Source organism: Nematostella vectensis, chromosome 5, assembly GCF_932526225.1.
Source record: "Nematostella vectensis chromosome 5, jaNemVect1.1, whole genome shotgun sequence".
NCBI classification, from domain to species: Eukaryota; Metazoa; Cnidaria; class Anthozoa; order Actiniaria; family Edwardsiidae; genus Nematostella; species Nematostella vectensis.
Window position 1 is genome coordinate 9,544,950 of NC_064038.1, and position 19,844 is coordinate 9,564,793.

General features: G+C 39.0%; 2 protein-coding genes and 1 long non-coding RNA gene across 3 annotated transcripts in view; 2 read left to right on the top strand and 1 right to left on the bottom strand.

Annotated features, from left to right (window-relative positions):
• The window catches only part of LOC5508745 (elongator complex protein 1), a 23,703-nt gene extending 20,093 nt beyond the window's left edge, over window positions 1-3,610 (top strand). The window contains exons 33-38 of the mRNA XM_048727510.1: window positions 161-274; window positions 600-714; window positions 1,053-1,180; window positions 1,457-1,620; window positions 2,167-2,248; window positions 3,129-3,610. Coding sequence (XP_048583467.1) covers window positions 161-274; window positions 600-714; window positions 1,053-1,180; window positions 1,457-1,620; window positions 2,167-2,248; window positions 3,129-3,202 — 677 coding nt within the window. The 3' untranslated portion in view covers window positions 3,203-3,610. The remainder of the gene's footprint in view (window positions 1-160; window positions 275-599; window positions 715-1,052; window positions 1,181-1,456; window positions 1,621-2,166; window positions 2,249-3,128) is intronic.
• Window positions 3,611-19,813, bottom strand: LOC5508734 (putative ammonium transporter 3). The gene is made up of 4 exons (XM_001629239.3): window positions 18,698-19,813; window positions 8,976-9,035; window positions 6,305-6,381; window positions 3,611-5,901 (listed from the first exon to the last, which is right to left on the bottom strand). The coding sequence occupies exons 1-4, from the start codon at window positions 19,450-19,452 to the stop codon at window positions 5,213-5,215; spliced, it is 1,581 nt and encodes a 526-aa protein (XP_001629289.3). The 5' UTR covers window positions 19,453-19,813; the 3' UTR covers window positions 3,611-5,212.
• LOC125562999 lies at window positions 5,898-16,151 on the top strand. Its single transcript, XR_007308047.1, has 2 exons — window positions 5,898-6,669; window positions 8,873-16,151. It is a non-coding gene; the product is annotated as an uncharacterized LOC125562999 (long non-coding RNA).
• Window positions 19,814-19,844: the final 31 nt, after the last annotated feature.

Below are 19,844 nucleotides of genomic sequence, written 5' to 3' on the forward strand. Positions count from 1 at the left end.
ATCGAGGTGTCTGCTTATTAAAGTTTTGTTTATAACAGAGTTTTTCTGATAAATGAGATACTAACTCTGGAGGGTGTCCGTTATATAGAGAGTACACTAGTATACTACTACATGCTGGATCGGGGGCTTCTTTTACTTACTCATGTTATCCGTCTGCTAGGATGTCGCAGTGAACGCAGTACTACCGCTCAACACAGCGAGAACTTCACGAAGTACAAGGAACGGCTACACATTGTTCGAGAGACGAAAGAGCGGCTCAGAATAGAGTTATTAGGTAAGCTGCCATTAAACAATTTCTAATAAATAAGTTGCTGGGTTTTATTGTGGAAAATCAAAACATACTTACCGGATTATCTCTTTCCAAAAGCCCTGGTTCATGACTGCCCTTCACCAGCCACGCGCTAAGGCTCAAGAACAACAAAAACACCATATAATACTTATTAATAATAAGTATTATATATATTTATTACATTTTACAACTTTACAAAAGTAACTGTTATTTTGGTACGGCTCGAATAATGGGTTAAACATTCTCCAACAGTTCTCCTTTTCGGGGTGAAAGTGTTCGTCTTTTCCAACGTGCCATATTGCACTTTCAGAAAATGGGACACTGAGGGATGATACCGACGCGGACATTTTCTCGGACACCAGTAGTATCACGGGCCAGTCCGGATTTGGGTCCAGTGTAGGCTCCAAAGGAACTCGCTCTACTGGGTAAGTTAATGATAAATGATACATTCACGATTTTATTTGGGCCTATTTTCAGGTTAAAGCTAATCTATATTGAGATGCAAAACTAGGAATATAAAACTTTTATATAACTATGAAATAAAATGCAGTTAATAATTTTGATACACTGCACATTATGAAGCTATTTTCTTAACCTGTCAGATTTGTGCTTATCGAAATTGCCGCTTATTAATAGTCAACCTTAGTGAAATCCAAAGCTATTTGAATTTCAAATATTTCATAGCTATTAGTCGTCCATATAGCATCCCTATGATTTCAAAAAATACTTTTTAGATTCTAAGAGGTGTATTGTTTTTCCTAAGTCGTTCTTCTAAGACTCGGCGAAAGTCAGAGCGCAAAAGGTACAGTCTTAAAGAAGGAAGCCCTTACGAGGACATCGCGCTACTTCACGCGCTAGCGGAGATTGTCACACACGTGGACAAGGCTAAAGGTAATAACTGATACCCCTACCCCACACGCCACGCCCCAACCCACCCCACACGCACCACCCCACGCCCCATTCCTTTTTCATCAGTACAACACTTTGATTGTGCACCCACTTGATGACGTGACAGTGTTCAACATCAGAGAGCGCCTTTTGTTCATGTACTTTGGAGATCGCCAAGTTTCCTAGTTACAGCTACTTATAGACAAACTCTTGATTTTTCCCCACCATTCTGTTACGTTTGCCCCGGGCTTGTTTGATAACAAACCGCTTTTCTCGCAGAACACGTGACATCCCTGCTTCGTGCTCTGGCGCTGTTTGGCTTCGATTCAGAGGCAGACGCACTGCAGAAGGAGTTTCATGTGTTGGTAACCCTGATTGAGGGGTCGCTAAGCGATATTTGGTTGCCTCAGGAGATCAGTTCTACTGAACAAACAATTGTTCAGGTAAACCTGCCAATCAGAGGCCAGGGTAAAATTAACAACCAATCGTATGCGAAGGCAAGGCCAGTATTACGATAGCCAATCAGAGAATTACCAACAATTCATAATCAAGGGCTATTATATTATCCAATCATTAGCCATAATAAATTTGCCAACTAATCATTATCAATGGCATATACTAGCCAATCAATGGCAAGGGTGAATTTACCAAACAATCAAAATCAAGGGCTGATATACTAGCCAATCAGTGGCAAAGAATAAATTACCAACCAGTCATAATCGAGGGCTAATATACTAGCCAAACAATGGCCAGTCTAAATTTATAGCTCAACCAGTTAATATGGCATGACTAGAAAGTTTACACAGAAGATTGTCTAATTTGTCTATATATTTATTCAAGATTGACTGACATATCGGATCTAAAAAATAGTTAGTGCCAAGTGTGAATCGGAAAGACTGTCTTTTCGTTTAAAGAACGAGTCCCTATAGAATTGTTCTATCAGTTGCAGGATATTCTTTAATTTTTTGTTCATGTTGTTCTGGTATCAGGCAAGCGGCCCCGGAGCGACAGTCAACAGTATTATAGCAGCTATGAACCAGTCTCCCTCCGCCAACCAAACACAGGAAAAAGGTAATACCGAGTCAGGTTGGCTGTAAGTGATGATAGAGATGAGGAGATGAAGATAGTGATGGTGATGCTGCTGCTGGTGGTGGTTATGGTGATGATGGTGAAAGCGATGGTGATGGTGGTGGTTATGGTGATGGTGGTGATGGTGAAAATGTTTGTGATGGTTGTGGTTATGGTGATGATGGTGAAAGCGATGGTGATGGTGGTGGTTATGGTGATGATGGTGAAAATGTTTGTGATGGTGGTGGTTATGGTGATGATGGTGAAAGCGATGGTGATGGTGGTGGTTATGGTGATGATGGTGAAAATGTTTGTGATGGTGGTGGTTATGGTGATGATGGTGAAAGCGATGGTGATGGTGGTGGTTATGGTGATGATGGTGAAAATGTTTGTGATGGTGGTGGTTATGGTGATGATGGTGAAAGCGATGGTGGTGTTTATGGTGATGATGTTGAAAATGTTGGTGATGGTGGTGGTCATGGTGATGATGGTGAAAGCAATGGTGATTGTGGTGGTTATGGTGATGATGGCGAAAATGTTTGTGATGGTGGTGGTTGTGGTGATGATGGTGAAAGCGATGGGGATGGTGAAAATGTCGGTGAAGGTGATGACGATGGTGACGGTTGGTAAAAGTGGTGGTGATGGTGATGGTGATGATGATGGTGCAAATGTTGGTGATTGTGGTGATGATGATAAGAAAGATGCTGGTGATGATGGGGAATAGGTTGATGCAGATGCTGATGATGGTGATGATGATGGTGAAAGTGGTGGTAGTAGTGATGATGATGGTAAACATTGTGGTTGTGATTTTCCCGGCTATATCATTATGACTATGATTTTATCTCACATATTTTAACACCTTTCCCTTACCATTCCCACCTAGCGTCACCTGAGGCACCAAAGATGCCTGTCACACGGAAGGACTTTTCTTGGAAGCTAGACCAGTTAACCATTTGACCAGGTGAAAGTTACGCCAGGTACTTAGTAATATGGTTTTAACTGCGATTTTTTCAATATTGTTTAAGCTCTCGTCAATAATTTCAAACTGTCAACCTTCTGTCCTTCAAACTAACGGAATTTTAAATTTTGGCGAATTTGGTATTTTGTTTACAAGCAAACACAAGGACAGTAACGTTATAAAAGTTGTAATGTACATTTTGGAAGAGAAATTTGTTAGTCACTGTCGGTGATAAATTGGACGATAAATTTCTCAGGGAAGGCAAAAACCATGAATGGTAAAAAAGGAACGTGGACATTTGTCTAAATTGAATGCAGGGCCACCCTCAATCATGATATAGTAAACTTATACCGTATTTAAGATTTAGAAATCCTGAAATAAGTAAAAAAAAAAAGACATGAGGACGATTCAGTTGTTGTGTTCTCTTTATTTTTCATTGTTTGTTTTTGGTGGGATTTGAATTCTTACTCTACAATGAAATTAAATTTTAAAATACTTAAAGAAATAAGGACGGATTTAAACCGTATAAACCAGATACCAGAAAAAAAAACAGTCATGGTACTTGTATTCCTACAATTAAGTCAATGTTTAGAGAATCAAACTCTAAACCTGATATCCGATTGTAAAATGTTTTGCTATCAAATGACATATACGATTTTTATAAAATAAAAAACCCTGCTACAATAATATTTACATTATTCCATGTACCTGTTCTGCCAAATATTGTAGTAGCAACCGAAATACGCTGATGCTTGGGAAAAAGGTTCCGAAAAACCTATCTTTCCAACATTCGCGCCAAAAAAAAATGCTAAGTACTCGAGAAACATATATATATTTTATAAAAAAGTTACTGAGTTACAAATTAACCGTACAAACTTTTCCCGTTGCCTATATCGAACTGATTTAATAACATGGCGATTTTAAGAAAGATAGAAAAACGTAACGCTTTATCATAAGCGAAATCGAATGATAGAAATAACACAATATACTTGATTTCCGTCAAACTTTGGTCGCTACTTTAAAGTATTTATCAGATCCTTTTTCTGTTAAACAATTTTGATTGTTTCAAATGCAGTGAACGCCCCTTTATTCGCTTGCCACTTCCTGCCTGCAGGCATGCTTAAACAGCCTCTGCCAGCCGCCATTTTGTCATCCTAGCAAAGTAGCAAGTGCGAAAAAGCACCCATTTCCATCGGCGGATTTGGGGAAGCCAATGCGATATTTTCGATCGAAATTGCCAAATAAGATATAAAACTTTTCATTTAGATTAGCATTTCGATATTCTTTTAAATAAATTATCTTCAAATTTTGGATAAAAACAGTAACAAATCTGTGACTGACAAAGGCTCTTAAACTAAAAGTATCTGCTCTAATTTTTTTAGCCTTTTTTGTTTAAAATTGTAATATTATTTTATCTTCATTTCATTTTTACTTTGACTTGAAAAATTCAAATCCAGGAGTACCCAATCCTGAAAGTGCCCCTAGCATCAAATTCCAGTAACTTGTTTTTAATATTTACTTATAAACCCGGAAATTAAGAGCTTTTTTATAAGGCACTTTAAGAAATGTGATAAACAGAAGTAATACATCGTACCTATCGACAAAATAGTTTGAGGTCTACTACCGCAAAGCATCGTAGTAAGGATACTCTGCAAAGGACCTGTATGATGCTTGAGTCACAGGCAAAAGATGCTTTGCTCTATCTATAAGTTTGCTCTATCCAGGAAACACAAGACTGAACTGTAGTCCGCTAGCAGCCATTCTTAGTCTTTCACGCAGTTGAGTGCTTGTTTCTCTCTGGAACTAGGCAATCCCAAGGCCCTTTTTCTGCAGTAGATCAATGATTGAAAGGTGTGCTTTTTGTTTGACTTCATTACTGCCAGTCCATGAAGTAGTTCAGCGGCTGTTTTGGAGTTTTTGAGTTGCTTGAAAGCTCGCTTCTTCTTTAAGAAGGTTAGGACGATCGGAGAAATCCTGGAGACCTTTCCCGGCTTTTTGTCATAGTACCCTTACTCTTCCACGGACTGTTCATAAGCTATTTCCACTTTTGTTTCCGGAATAGCGAGCTGCTGGAATCGCACTCTTCGGGTTGGTTCCGGTGATCCGAAAGATTCCGCGTCATCACTCGGCTGTTCGTCGTTTTCGTCCTCGTCATCGTCGTTGCCTCTCTTCATGGCGAGATCAGCTAGCCGTTGTAAATGTGCTAGGTTATCCACGAGCGTAGCAAAGTTGGCGTCGTTGTGTTTCACACGGGTCTCCAGCTTCGGGTTTTCTTGAGATACCGCCCCGCGTCTGGCTTTAGAGTATCCACCAATAGAGTGTTCCACAATGTCCGCCCCGAGGACCTCTTCTTGATAAGACACGCGTAAACCAATCGTCTTGTCAATAAAAAACAGGATTACAGTTGCCATCAGCGCGCACCAGACGGACACCACAACAGTCGCGAGGAGTTCCACCCCTAATGTATACGCACTTCCGGTCTGTACAAGCCCTCCAGGTCTTTTCGCGCTTGCGTCCGGTTCTAGGAATATGCCCGCTGCCACCATAGCCCAAATTGCGGGAAACATATGAATGGAGACGCTTCCCACGGGGTCGTCTATGCGGACACGCTCTAGTAGTGAGACGCCGTAACAGGCGATAAGGCTCCCGACCGCGCCCACTAGAATGGCCTCCCATGGGCGTGCCCAGCCACAAAGACCTGGAGATGGAAAAGAGAAAAAGGTCTATAGTCACATCAATAAGTATTCGATAACTTGTTGGCATTTAACCATCTACAGCATCTTTTTCTTCAACACCTCTGCCTCCTTCGCGTTCTCTAATTCCTCCGCCTCATCTGCTGATCCCCCACTTCTCTTTTTTCCATCCTCGTCACCTCCCACTGACACCTTACTTTTCTCTCGTTCGTATCAACCCCCCTCCCCCCTTACTTTCCATATCTTTACCTGTTTTCTCAAATGAGATTTCCTGCCTTGTTCAAATTTCCTCCTTTTTGCGCTTTTTTGTTCTAATTTTTAACTTCACCAATTAAATGAGCCAATCCTAGGCTAGCGTGACCAAAAGAAAGCGGCATGAAAGCGAGGGCCTAATCCATTTGTGCTCACCTGAAATGCTGACAAGCGATCCCAGAATTCCACGGATAAGGAGCTTGACGTCAACTTTTCGTGCCTTGGTAAAATAGCTGCAGTTTTGGTAATCAGTGTATTAGCATAAATAAGGTCAAAATTTTGTTGAAAAATAATCGGTTCAATAATGGACTATAGCGGCGTAGCGAGCCCAAAATTGTAGTAACATGATAAATAATAGCGTAGTCGCAGTCGACCCCTAAGCGTATTTAAGGTCTTGAACGTTAAAGCACAATCATGTGCTTCATGCTCAAATTACACTGTCCTAGGCCCAGCTTTTTTATCTTTGGCAGGGAAAAGTCTGCTGTAGGGATCATAAGAGAAGCTCGCGAAAAGACCGCTGGGTATGTTTAAATCATTGCGAGTCCCTGCGTTAGGGTTAGTGTGGGGAAGCGCCCAAAAAGACCGCTGGTTACGTTCAAATCATTGCGAGTCTCTTGGTTAGGGTCAGTGTGGGGAAGCGCCCGCAAAGACCGCTGGGTATGTTCAAATCATTGCGAGTCCCTGGGTTAAGGTTAGTGTGGGGAAGCGCCCGCTTAGACCGCTGGGTATGTTCAAATCATTGCGAGTCCCTGGGTTAGGCTTAGTGTGAGAAAGCGCCTGCAAAGACCGCTGGGTATGTTCAAATCATTGCGAGTCCCTGGGTTAGGCTTAGTGTGGGAAAGCGCCCGCAAAGACCGCTGGGTATGTTCAAATCATTGCGAGTCCCTGGGTTAGGCTTAGTGTGGGGAAGCGCCCGCAAAGACCGCTGGGTATGTTCAAATCATTGCGAGTCCCTGGGTTAAGGTTAGTGTGGGGAAGCGCCCGCTTAGACCGCTGGGTATGTTCAAATCATTGCGAGTCCCTGGGTTAGGCTTAGTGTGGGAAAGCGCCCGCAAAGACCGCTGGGTATGTTCAAATCATTGCGAGTCCCTGGGTTAGGCTTAGTGTGGGAAGGCGCCCGCAAAGACCGCTGGGTATGTTCAAATCATTGCGAGTCCCTGGGTTAGGCTTAGTGTGAGAAAGCGCCCGCTTAGACTGCTGGGTATGTTCAAATCATTGCGAGTCCCTGGGTTAAGGTTAGTGTGGGGAAGCGCCCGCAAAGACCGCTGGGTATGTTCAAATTATTGCGAGTCCCTGGGTTAGGCTTAGTGTGAGAAAGCGCCCGCTTAGACCGCTGGGTATGTTCAAATCATTGCGAGTCCCTGGGTTAGGCTTAGTGTAGGAAAGCGCCCGCAAAGACCGCTGGGTATGTTCAAATTATTGCGAGTCCCTGGGTTAGGCTTAGTGTGAGAAAGCGCCCGCAAAGACCGCTGGGTATGTTCAAATCATTGCGAGTCCCTGGGTTAAGGTTAGTGTGGGGAAGCGCCCGCTTAGACCGCTGGGTATGTTCAAATCATTGCGAGTCCCTGGGTTAGGCTTAGTGTGGGAAAGCGCCCGCAAAGACCGCTGGGTATGTTCAAATCATTGCGAGTCCCTGGGTTAGGCTTAGTGTGGGAAGGCGCCCGCAAAGACCGCTGGGTATGTTCAAATCATTGCGAGCCCCTGGGTTAGGCTTAGTGTGAGAAAGCGCCCGCAAAGACCGCTGGGTATGTTCAAATCATTGCGAGTCCCTGGGTTAGGCTTAGTGTGAGAAAGCGCCCGCTTAGACTGCTGGGTATGTTCAAATCATTGCGAGTCCCTGGGTTAAGGTTAGTGTGGGGAAGCGCCCGCAAAGACCGCTGGGTATGTTCAAATTATTGCGAGTCCCTGGGTTAGGCTTAGTGTGGGAAAGCGCCCGCAAAGACCGCTGGGTATGTTCAAATCATTGCGAGTCCCTGGGTTAGGCTTAGTGTGGGAAGGCGCCCGCAAAGACCGCTGGGTATGTTCAAATCATTGCGAGTCCCTGGGTTAGGCTTAGTGTGAGAAAGCGCCCGCTTAGACTGCTGGGTATGTTCAAATCATTGCGAGTCCCTGGGTTAAGGTTAGTGTGGGGAAGCGCCCGCAAAGACCGCTGGGTATGTTCAAATTATTGCGAGTCCCTGGGTTAGGCTTAGTGTGAGAAAGCGCCCGCTTAGACCGCTGGGTATGTTCAAATCATTGCGAGTCCCTGGGTTAGGGTTAGTGTGGGGAAGCGCCCGCAAAGACCGCTGGGTATGTTCAAATCATTACGAGTCCCTGGGTTAGGCTTAGTGTGGGGAAGCGCCCGCAAAGACCGCTGGGTATGTTCAAATCATTGCGAGTCCCTGGGTTAAGGTTAGTGTGGGGAAGCGCCCGCTTAGACCGCTGGGTATGTTCAAATCATTGCGAGTCCCTGGGTTAGGCTTAGTGTGGGGAAGCGCCCGCAAAGACCGCTGGGTATGTTCAAATCATTGCGAGTCCCAGGGTTAGGCTTAGTGTGAGAAAGCGCCCGCAAAGACCGCTGGGTATGTTCAAATCATTACTAGTCCCTGGGTTAGGGTTAGTGCGGGGAAGCGCCCGCAAAGACCGCTGGGTATGTTCAAATCATTTCAAGTCCCTGGGTTTGGATCGGGTAGTGTGTTGAGTCAGCGGTCACTATTAGTCAGCTTTTTCTAGTTTGTTTTCCAGGTATTTAGTGATTTTTGACGAAGCACACCGTGCAAGCAGTGAAACGTGCTTAGCCGTGCTTAGGAAGCTGAGTAATTACACCTATATAAACAGCAGGCATTACCTGAGCAGTATGGCCGTGGTTCCTCCCCCTACTGATGCATTTATGGTCATTACGGCCGCCCTGTAGGTAGAACATTGTAATTAGCTTAGTTCGATGTAATAAACTCGAATTGATAATACAGACCCATTGTCAAAAGAAAAAGTGTTTTTCGATATAAAGAATGTGAGTATTGAATTTTCACAGTTAAATACCCATCATGCAACACGTTACTGTAAAAACCACTCTCCCCCGTTTTGGTATTAGATTATCCCTGTTTTTACGCGTTATCCCCATAGAGATAGACATGAAGGGGATGTTTTCGATTTTTTATTCCTCATATTTTAGGGGTTAAAAGCTTAGTCCGTTTTTAGCTGATATGATTTTTTCAAGCCGGAAAAAAACAAATACTTAAACAAAATGCTTTCCCCTTTTACGCAGCCATCTCCAGACGTAGAGACGCGCAACTATCTTTGTATTCAGCTCTTTCGTTATTTGATGTCAGCACCAGTAAGCGAAACCACGTGTAAACGTAACACGTGTTTACGTGTGTTTGCAGTCTGATTTATATCGACTTAATGACCCTACATCTATTATTTCACGGAGATAATTCACAGATAATTTCTTGTCGATGAGAAGCTGTATTTTAATTAAACACACAAGACACAAGAAGCTTAATATAGATAGCACGTGTATTATATAACCACAAAAAAACATCGTTCGGCGTTTGTGTTACATTAGTAATTTGACCGCCCTCGTATTCTTTCACGTTGACAATAACAGGAAGATAGCATTTACTGGAAAGCAAAAAATTGAATCGCCGAGAAACGTGCCCATAAAACCGCATCACAAGTGCACAAGTGAACGTTAATTCTTTGTCGTACACGTGACAGGAGTTTTCAGTTTTTTTTTTCTTTTCCTTAACTCTCACTCTTTTATCTTTATCAAAAACAGAATGATGATTCTAGCATCAATCGTCATCATCATCATCATCCCATGCAAAGAAGCCAAGAAATAAGACACAGAATAATAACACAGAATGTAAATGTTTTCCAAAACAGTTGCATTGGTAGTTACCCAATAGAATAGAATAGTAATTGTTTCTATTACAGTAACACATCACAATCCGAAAGTTTTTTTTTTTATAATATACGATAAGCTTCACCTGATTTAAGTCAAAATGTATGAATTTGTTATTCGTCAATGACAATGGCTTAAACAAAGATTTTTTTAACTTCAGTGCGGGGATTTTAAGATGCAGTGATATTAAGATGTGAGACAACGCCCTACGTCGACTGGAAAAAAAGCGCCTAGAATCAGCGGCGTAGCCAGGATTTTTAACAGGAGGGGGCCCAAAAGGTCCATTCAATGCATTTTCACCTGTGTTTTTGATAATGTCTCATATATTTACTGTATTTTTGACTGCTAGAAGGGGGGGTCCAAGGCCACCCCCCTGGCTATGCCCCTGAGAATGGTCGAGAAAAGTTGTGAAGTTATGAAAGAAAGTTATAGTTGTGAAAGAAAAATATGCATTTAGTTAACGAGTGAGTGAAAAAATATTTTTCTCTTGAATATGAGACAGTGTATATAACATGTATAAAATATGGCATGTTAGAATTAAATGCCGACAGCAATGAAACATAGAATGATCTAAACAGAGTACGATAGAAATTGAAGAAATTTTAAAAATTAGTTTTGTTTCCTTTAAAAGCGACTAAAATGCTACATTCCCTGGTTTTGACACCAACGTTTAATAGAATGAAACCGTAGGGGCTTTTCTGTTAGAAATAGTATTTTAGGGGTTTGCAGAAAGAGGCGCTACGAACCAAAAAATTTTGTTTTAGATTTTTTAGACTTCTTAACAAAACACTTTGACAATTTGTCATTCGAGACAACAGGATACTTAAATCTATGTTTTATGGGTAATTTTTTGCTTTTGGGCTATTTTTAGGGCAGCAATTTCTAGCGTGTATTGTTTTTTAGGGGCAATTTTTGTATTTCCCGACGAGCCTCTCAATCACTTTTACCCTAAAGATCACCCCTCCCCCACTCAGGGAGATGAGCTGTCGTAAATTACCCAAATCGCTACATCCTACTTAAATCTATGTTTTATGGGTAATTTTTTGCTTTTGGGCTATTTTTAGGGCAGCAATTTCTAGCGTGTATTGTTTTTTAGGGGCAATTTTTGTATTTCCCGACGAGCCTCTCAATCACTTTTACCCTAAAGATCACCCCTCCCCCACTCAGGGAGATGAGCTGTCGTAAATTACCCAAATCGCTACATCCTGCACACTTGGGGAAGTGGAATAGGACGTAAAGGCGAATTAGCACGTGACCTAACAAGAGCATGATAAAATCCTTGAGGTATTGCATAATTAACTGGTAGATATCTGACCTATGATTAGTAGCGACGCGACGTCTATTTGCTGCTAGGTATTGTTTAACATTACACGATAAATGCCAAGTCCAATGCCTTTAGGGATGACATGATATCAGATATAACTTACCAAAGCTAGGCGTACGCCCGTGATACATATATTAAAGAGAGGAAAAACTATAATTATCTTACAAAATATCCGCGATCTATAAAAAAACCGTTGAAAAAAAAAGTTTTAAAATTTACCACACGCAACCTGCAAACTTACGCCCTAAGGATACATAATAAAGAGACGAATTCTACTGTAGTTATTTCACAAAGTATCCGCTACCAATAAAACAGGTATTAACGCCGAGGGTATGCCATGAATTCTCCAAAATCACACAACGTCTAAGTGAAAATAACGTGAGTAAATAAGCACGAGTTCTTGGAGCACCTGTCAGGGTATCCCGTATTTTTTTTTTTTTTTTTTTTGTTCGATAAAGAAAATAAATATATAATATTTATTTTATATACTATATATACTATGTCATGCATTTCTGATTTTGTCATTACCGAGCACTCTAGACCTGGCCTGGCAGAACATATGTTTTTATATCTATTAAATATTTTTTTCAAGTAAAACTTTTACAGCCTATAACACAAGACCCTCAACAACCTCGTTCCAATGTTTTCTGAGTAATTTTTCAAATTGGCGGCTAGACACTGGAAAAGGACCCTTTGAGTGATAGAACGTGAATAAAGACACAGAACATGAAGTTTCGCCAATCGCAATTTGTAAAAAAAAAAATATTATATTGAAATTACTGACCAAACGTCGAGGGAAACAATAATTTGCCATATTCAATTTGCCACGGATAGCAATACAATTTTTTGAAACGTTATTTTGTTGTCTATTTCAGCTGGTGTACATGACCAAATTAGATTGTCGAACGTGGCAATTGTCCTCTTCCGAAATGCAGCAATTATGAGACACGCGTGTAAATGTAATTATGTGTTTAAAGAGGAACTTTCCACTAATTGTCTTTCTGCTGTTAACTAGGAGCAGTGTGATCTTAGAAGTAGGGGAAAAACTTGTCTGGGTGTTTGCGAATGCAGGCATTGTATCTTATTTTTTAAATATTTTAATTTAATAATAATAATAATAATAATAATAATAATAATAATAATAATAATAATAATAATAATAATAATAATAATAATAATAATAATAATAATATAGATTTATATAGCGCCTTTCTCCTATAGATCCAAGGCGCTTTACAATTTTAATATTATGTTAAAATAATAATTAAAAATTCATTACAATATATGTCAAATAGATAATAAAAAGACAAAATAAAAAGTAAAAAAGTAAAAAAAATTTGTTATGATACATAACTAAGATCTTGAGAATCGATCATTAAGAATCAATTGTCGAAGACGCGTTTAAAAAAGAAGGTCTTGATCTTTGATTTAAACATACTCAATTCTTTACAATTCCGGAGTTCTAGTGGGAGGGAGTTCCATATAGCTGGTGCACTCACGGAAAAGGCTCTTGAGCCGTATGTCTTAAGTTTGAAAGAGGGCTGTACTAAAAGAGACTTATTTGAAGAACGAAGACTGCGCTTTGGTTAAAAGGTCTTTTATATAGTCTGGAGCGGTTTCATTTAGGGATTTAAAAGTTAAAAGAAGGAGTTTAAAATCTATTCTTTCTCTGATGGGTAGCCAGTGTAACAGGAGTGCAGAACAGGAGTGACGTGATCGTATTCGCGGGTTCCTGTAAGAAGTCGCGCCGCAGAATGTTTTTAATTTAATGTTTATTTTAAATAAGCACCAAAAAGACAATGAAAAAAATATTTTCCACTTCTCTCTAGCAAAAGCTTTATTAACAAGCTTTAGTCTACGAAACAAAAGAATGTAGAAAGGCAGGGGTTCACACAAATGATAGTGGCAAAGTAAACATATCTATTCGTTAAAAACAGTACTCTTTGAATTTACTGTTTCAGTTTACAGATCGAGCTTTTCCTCCGGCTTTCTCTCACATAAAATCTTAATTATCACGGGGATGTAAATGGTACAAGAGATAGAACTTTTATCTTGGAATTTTTTTAATTAGGATTGAACAGTACTAAAGAAATTACCTATTTACGTAGTTCGACGAAAACCATTGGCCAAAAGCAATGTATTTTGATATGATTTTCAATAGGATTTTAGTACAACTATTAGAACCGTTTAGTCAAGAGTACTTTGATTATTGAAAACTTTGATAATGATCTGTTTAGAATTCATAATTGTGAGGACAGTACTTTTTTTCTGAAAAAATGGAGGGGTCTCAAAGTGTAAAACAAAACAGTACAAAATTCTCAATCACAAAAAAACAGTTACCTCAAAACTATTTCTTGCATATTTGATTGCTTCAAGATCATGTTCCATACTTTTTTATAGATTATCAAAAGAAATAAAAATTGAAATTTTACAGAAACTTATTAAAAGCACCAGAAATAGGGCAGATGGTTTTTGATTGTAAGGTAAAAAATTGGAACGGTTACGGTTATTAATCCAGTTTAATTTCGATGTTTCTTCTGCGAGCATATTGTTACCACAGTGAGGCATAAATATTACAAACTTTGGCTTTTTCTTCGCTTAAAGAGGGACGCGACAAATTATTTCATGTTTTGTTGAAATAACTTCCTAAATGTCATTGTGAAGATTTTCAAATTAATACGTAGAAAGATGTGAAATGTAATTAAGTGTATGACATTTTGTATGACATTTTGTATGATTTATGAAGGAAGTAACCATATAAATATTTCTGTGTATCGAATTACACGAATTCTTTAGAATGAAATGAAACTCAGCATGGAGGTTTTCCGTTTACTATTACTTAGAATTCTTAAATAACCTAAAAAAAGGAATCAAGTTCCGAGATAATGATACTGTTATTCTTCACAATCCAAATAGCATTAAATCCCGCTAGGCAAGTTTTGCTAGAAAGGATATTTTGATTTTCTTTTTATCACACAGTAGATAACCTATCTCTCGAACCCCTGTTCTTCTGATTAATCGAACTCTCCGCTGTAGAAAAACTCAACTTTCCTTAGGATGAGCTTTATACTTAGAAATGTATCTATGAGACTCGAACCTTTAAATTGAACTCGAACCATCTAGTTTCTTTTTCTACTGAAAACTGGAAAGGTGACATAAGAGGCCATGCCTCTTATTTTTTGCTTTGACGAAGTGGTAATACTTGAAACAAATACTTTGTTTTCACAAATGCGTACAACATACCGTATACATGCGTATACAGCCGTTGTGTCGATTTATTTCCTTTGTGCCTTATTTTCCCGAATCTCGCGACATTCAACTCTTTATAATTATTTTTGTCTGATATTATCCAAAGTACCTTGAATTTCCTTTGATAGTTTGAGTCGGGGTCAACTGATTCATTTTAAATGAACAGCTCTTAAAATATAACAGTTGTTATGATGACAGCTTTTGCCGTATTCATTTTGAATAATGTATAAATAAACAGAGACATAAAATATGACTTTTGAAATGAAAAAGAATGTACATTAATTGATTATTTCAAAGTTTTACTATTTTTACTAAATGTGTTCCGGCTGTGTCAGTGTTGTTTTTTTCGGGATAATATTCTCACTAGCAAAAATGGTATAATCAAAATTCGTTTCACACCACCAAATCATTAATAAATTGCCCAAGAAGAAAACCTTGGCCATTTTGTATTAAATGAGCGCTGTGTCTCGCACGTCTCACTTCTTTGTTACTTAAGATCTATTATCAGTACTTCACTTAGAACGCGGAAGTCGCGAAAGAACTCGAACAAGAGCCGCCTTTAAACAAAACAATAAATGGATTTTTTGCAAGTCTTGCCTGTTAAATAACAGGCGAGTTGAGACTTCCATGTGTATTATTAGACTAGTGGTAAGTAAATGGAATTTTTGCATGTCTTGCCTGTTACATAACAGGCGAGTTGAGACTTCCATGTGTATTATTAGACTAGAGGTTTTAAACCCTGGGAAAAGAGCGCGTTGCTGTCGGAATAGTACTTTATATAGCCATATCATTATAGGGTCAGTATCTAGAACATAGCATATTGTTGGCTGCATGAAGTCCCAACCTCTGAAAACAGCAAACGTTTGCTGACCCATGGCAATGCTGGCGCCGTTTCAAACGATGTTTGGAGTTGCTGTGAAGTCTTTCATCGATATTTCCATTAGTACCATTACCATGCAGTGAACCGAACATAGTTTATAGTTATATATATATATATATTATATTCCAAGACGATGCTCGCTGATGCTTGCGTTGTTTACACGAGGCCCTATACATTGAATGACCAATCAAAACTCTCTGCCATGAGACATGTGAATATCCGCCTCATGTCTTCTACAAGTTGCCTTTATATTGCCATTTTATTTCACAACATGGGAGCTACAATAATCGTGATGGCATAAAAAGGTCGTTAAAGACGTGCCGATTTGAATGCACTTTTGACAAAACCTTAATAAATGCACGGGGGGCGAGCTTCCAAAGGGTCATCATTGTGTCTTTGTGAAGAATAATATATATATTATTATATATATTATTATGTATTGTCCAAAGTTTCTTTACACAGGGTTTGTAATACATTCGCAGATTTTTTAAGTGCTTGTGTGACGAATATGTGCCAAGTCGTCGGCTTATGGCGTGGCGCTGGTTGACAGTCCTTTCATGGCTCAAACCTTTCTGGTTTAAACGACTAGGAAAAACTGGAAATTGCCCCCATAAAGTCATTCGATAATAACTTTTTCTTTTTCCTCTCCTAGCTCTCCACCTTTTTTTAAAAAAAAAAAAAATGCCTATGTAAGAAAAGTTATTCACAATAGTATTCTATCATTTTTTTTTGTCTTGAAATTCTTAAATGTGTCTAGTGTATTAAAACCAACTTGATCCCCTTACTCAATATCGGCTTCAGAACTCTGGGAAACAAAATAATGGATAGAGAAATAGATGTTTGTCAAATTATCGATTTTGTGCTGCAATTATGTGGGTGTATAAATTCGAAAGTGCTTCCTCTAGAACAAGCGATATTGGCTTTTTTCTGAAGTCGGGTAAACAGAGTAAATGATAGGGAATGAGAGAAAGAATTTTTTTTCAGGTATGCAAATTTGAGTTGCAATTGATGTGGGTATACATAATAGATCAAAAGCACTTCTCTCTAGAACATTGCGTATTTGATAATGTCGTGTTCACATGTAAAAAAGTACAACTAAACAAGCGACTTTATAAGAAAGGAAATTAACTAAGATATAAGTATGAATACAATAGTTCAACGAAAAAAACACTACTACATATACTTATCTTTAGAAAAAAAAGTACATATACTTATGGATTTATCCATCTTTAATTTTTGGGGGCTGGATTTACAGTTCTTTTTCCTATTTTTTGTCATACTTAAACCAAAATCCGCTTTGCCATCTATGATGATAAAACACAGTCCGTTTTAATCATTTATTCCCTTTACAACTACAGCTAAAAATCAACTGAAGATGGGATTAGATAATTCCATAAATGTATTAGGAAAAAAAGTAATAATATCGATCCGTTGTCCCATTTTTGTGGGTCAAACTTACTTAACATGAGGGCAAATACTGTTATCTATCAGTCCATATCCCGCACGTTTTGGTCAGATGGGACATTAGTGATTACCCTAGCGAGTTTAACACCAAGCCGCGCTGTAAGATTAGGAAACTTTAATTAGAAGCAATTTGTTTTGTTCAATTTAAGGTTTTGTAAGCTTGACGGAATCATAAGACAACAAAAGACAGTTTTATTATTAAGCTGCGTTTTTGACAATCTTTTTTCTCGCGTTGACAAGTAGTGCATCTGATATAATTTTTTTTAGAAAATACGAATCAACATAGTGGACGGTTTGTGCGAATTGTTTATCCTATGGTTAAGATATCTATACACGTTTTTTCCCTCTTTCTAGATCCTTTTTTTTTTTTTTTTTTGCTTCTTAGAATATACTGGTTATTTTCTTTCTTTTTTTTAACAAATGGATGACATATTAAGGATTGGTTTAGGCAGTTTAAGCAATGGAAAGTTACCAGAAAATTTTTTTTAATGATAAATAAACCTGGATTCACCTCATTTAACGTTATTTCGAGAGGTTAAAAGTCCTGGATCAGACGGAGCAAATGTTAAGTATCGGTTGCTAAGGCGACTAATTAAAAACAGTATTGTTTTTACATAGTGTCTGGACATTTTTGATGATTTTGTCAATATTGAGATCATCAGTAGGTGGCCTATTTGTATCACCGTATTCTTTTTTGTAGTCTTCTCTGGATAATATAAAAAGATCTTTATTTATTAAAACCCTAGATTATTTATTTATTTTAGGTAATCTTAATTCATGTAAGGAACATAAAGATGGCATATTAGCCTCAGTACATGTTACCGAGCGTGTATAACGTTCTGCCTGAAATTTATATTCAGTCTAATTATATAATATGCTATCTAGCCTCGATTTTGATAAAACGCTATAAATGCATTTGAAAATTGCTTTTTTTTAGTGCTTACCTACGATGGTTTGGAAATCAGTCCTCTTAATAATTTAAAAAATCAGAATGTGAGTTGCTATTCGCTGTCGATACAGTGTCAGAAACGACGGCATAGGTGCTTCCCAAAACTTCTAAACCGTCAAAGGTGTTTTTTTTTTTATGAAAATGAAGAAGATTTTAGTTTGAAATCATTGGGCAGGATATAGAACACCAAAAAAAAAGGAAAAACGAGGACAATAATATTTTCCTCAACATAACGTTAACAATTCTGAGGTTGATTTTTACGATAATCAGAGATGAGTTGATCTTTTTATGTAAAAATTGTTACTGTGCGACTTCACAAACCTAGGCCAAGCAAGCAAATATCTAAAGAAAAAATAAGTCGCATGTAAAATGGTGATGTGCCAAATTCTAGCTAACTTTGACGTATAATCATTTATTGCTCGATTTAAATTAATAGTAGCACATTTTCGGTGAAACGGAAGATGTTAAAATTTGTACAGGTTCTATGTTATAATACTCGATCGTGATTGGTTAATTTGTAAGGACATTTGTTTCGGTGGGCTTGGAGTATTATCACGAGACAACTTATTCTATAAAAACACAAAAATATCATTATTGAAATTATCCTCTATCAGTATGGGGAATTATTTAATGTTGGTGTTTTTTTTTATGAAAATGAAGAAGATTTTAGTTTGAAATCATTAGAAAATCAAGTAAGGCCCAAACTAAGTCTGAAAATTTGACGTTCTAATAGAGAAAGAGTGAAGCCAAAGAGACATTCAAAATAGTCTAGACTAGTCATGAAGTAAGAGATCACGTACCTGGCCGCTACCTTCCATTTTCCATCGGTGACTCCAAAAGTGCTCCCACAGTTCAAAGCCAACCACCCCCACCACAGCATAAAGAGACCAAGCAACGCAGTCGTCGGAGAACCCATATCATTGCAAGATTTGTCCTCGCCCTCTTCAAAGCGACCAGATCTTGGTTTAAGCATAATGGTTGCAGTAAGTCCCGTTACACCTCCGACTAAATGGACTGTGCACGCCCCGGCCTCGTCGATGGCACCAAGATTCTTTAACCAGCCGTTCTCTGCCCATAGCCAATGAGCCGGTAGACAGAAAATGATGGTGTTCATAAAGGAGAAAAGACAGTAAGACTCCAGTTTGACCCTCTCAGCCATGGACCCTGAAACGATTGTTGTAGCGGTGGTGGAGAACGAAGCTTGGAAGAAAAATTTCGAGAATGTGAGACCCATATTAGGACCGTCGGCGTCTACAAAAAAATCGCCGAACCCAATAAAAGGATTTGTCCCGTGAGATTTCCCGAAGCTAAACGCGTAACCGAACATCCAGAACGCTAGCCCTCCAAATAAGACATCCGCTATGTTCTTCACGAGAATATTAATCTCGTGTTTACGGGATACCATACCCGATTCCAGCAATCCAAAACCTGACTGCATGGTGAAGATGATAAAAGAGCATGTTAGAATCCAAATAGCATCGTCCCATGGGTTGTGGACTGTTTCCGTGGATATATTGTTGGGTGAAACAGACGTGGTCGTGTCATTACTTCCCATTGCACGTAACAAATTTCACGAAATCTTGGGAGGAAACTCCTTCCCTCTATTTCCCGGCGTTTTTTTCCATTTTCCTTCGCGGCCGAGCTTCTCAAGTCATATACTGCAGCTGGTTTGACAAATAAACTCTGTATTTTCCAAACGTAAAGTTCATTTTCAAAACAGATCACCACTGGTCACCACCGAGGCTGGTTTGTTTGGTAAATTGAGTCTGTATCCTTACCGTTAAACTGTCAACGGTTGAATAAAACGAGAACCATTAAGACGAAGTCGTAACTCGAGTTGATCCGTGCCCGGTGAAATCAAACAGCTTGTTACTAAGACACTGGAAACGAACACATTTCTCCGTGAAGCATAGCGCGGAACCCATTTTAGTGGGTGTCAGAGAAAGC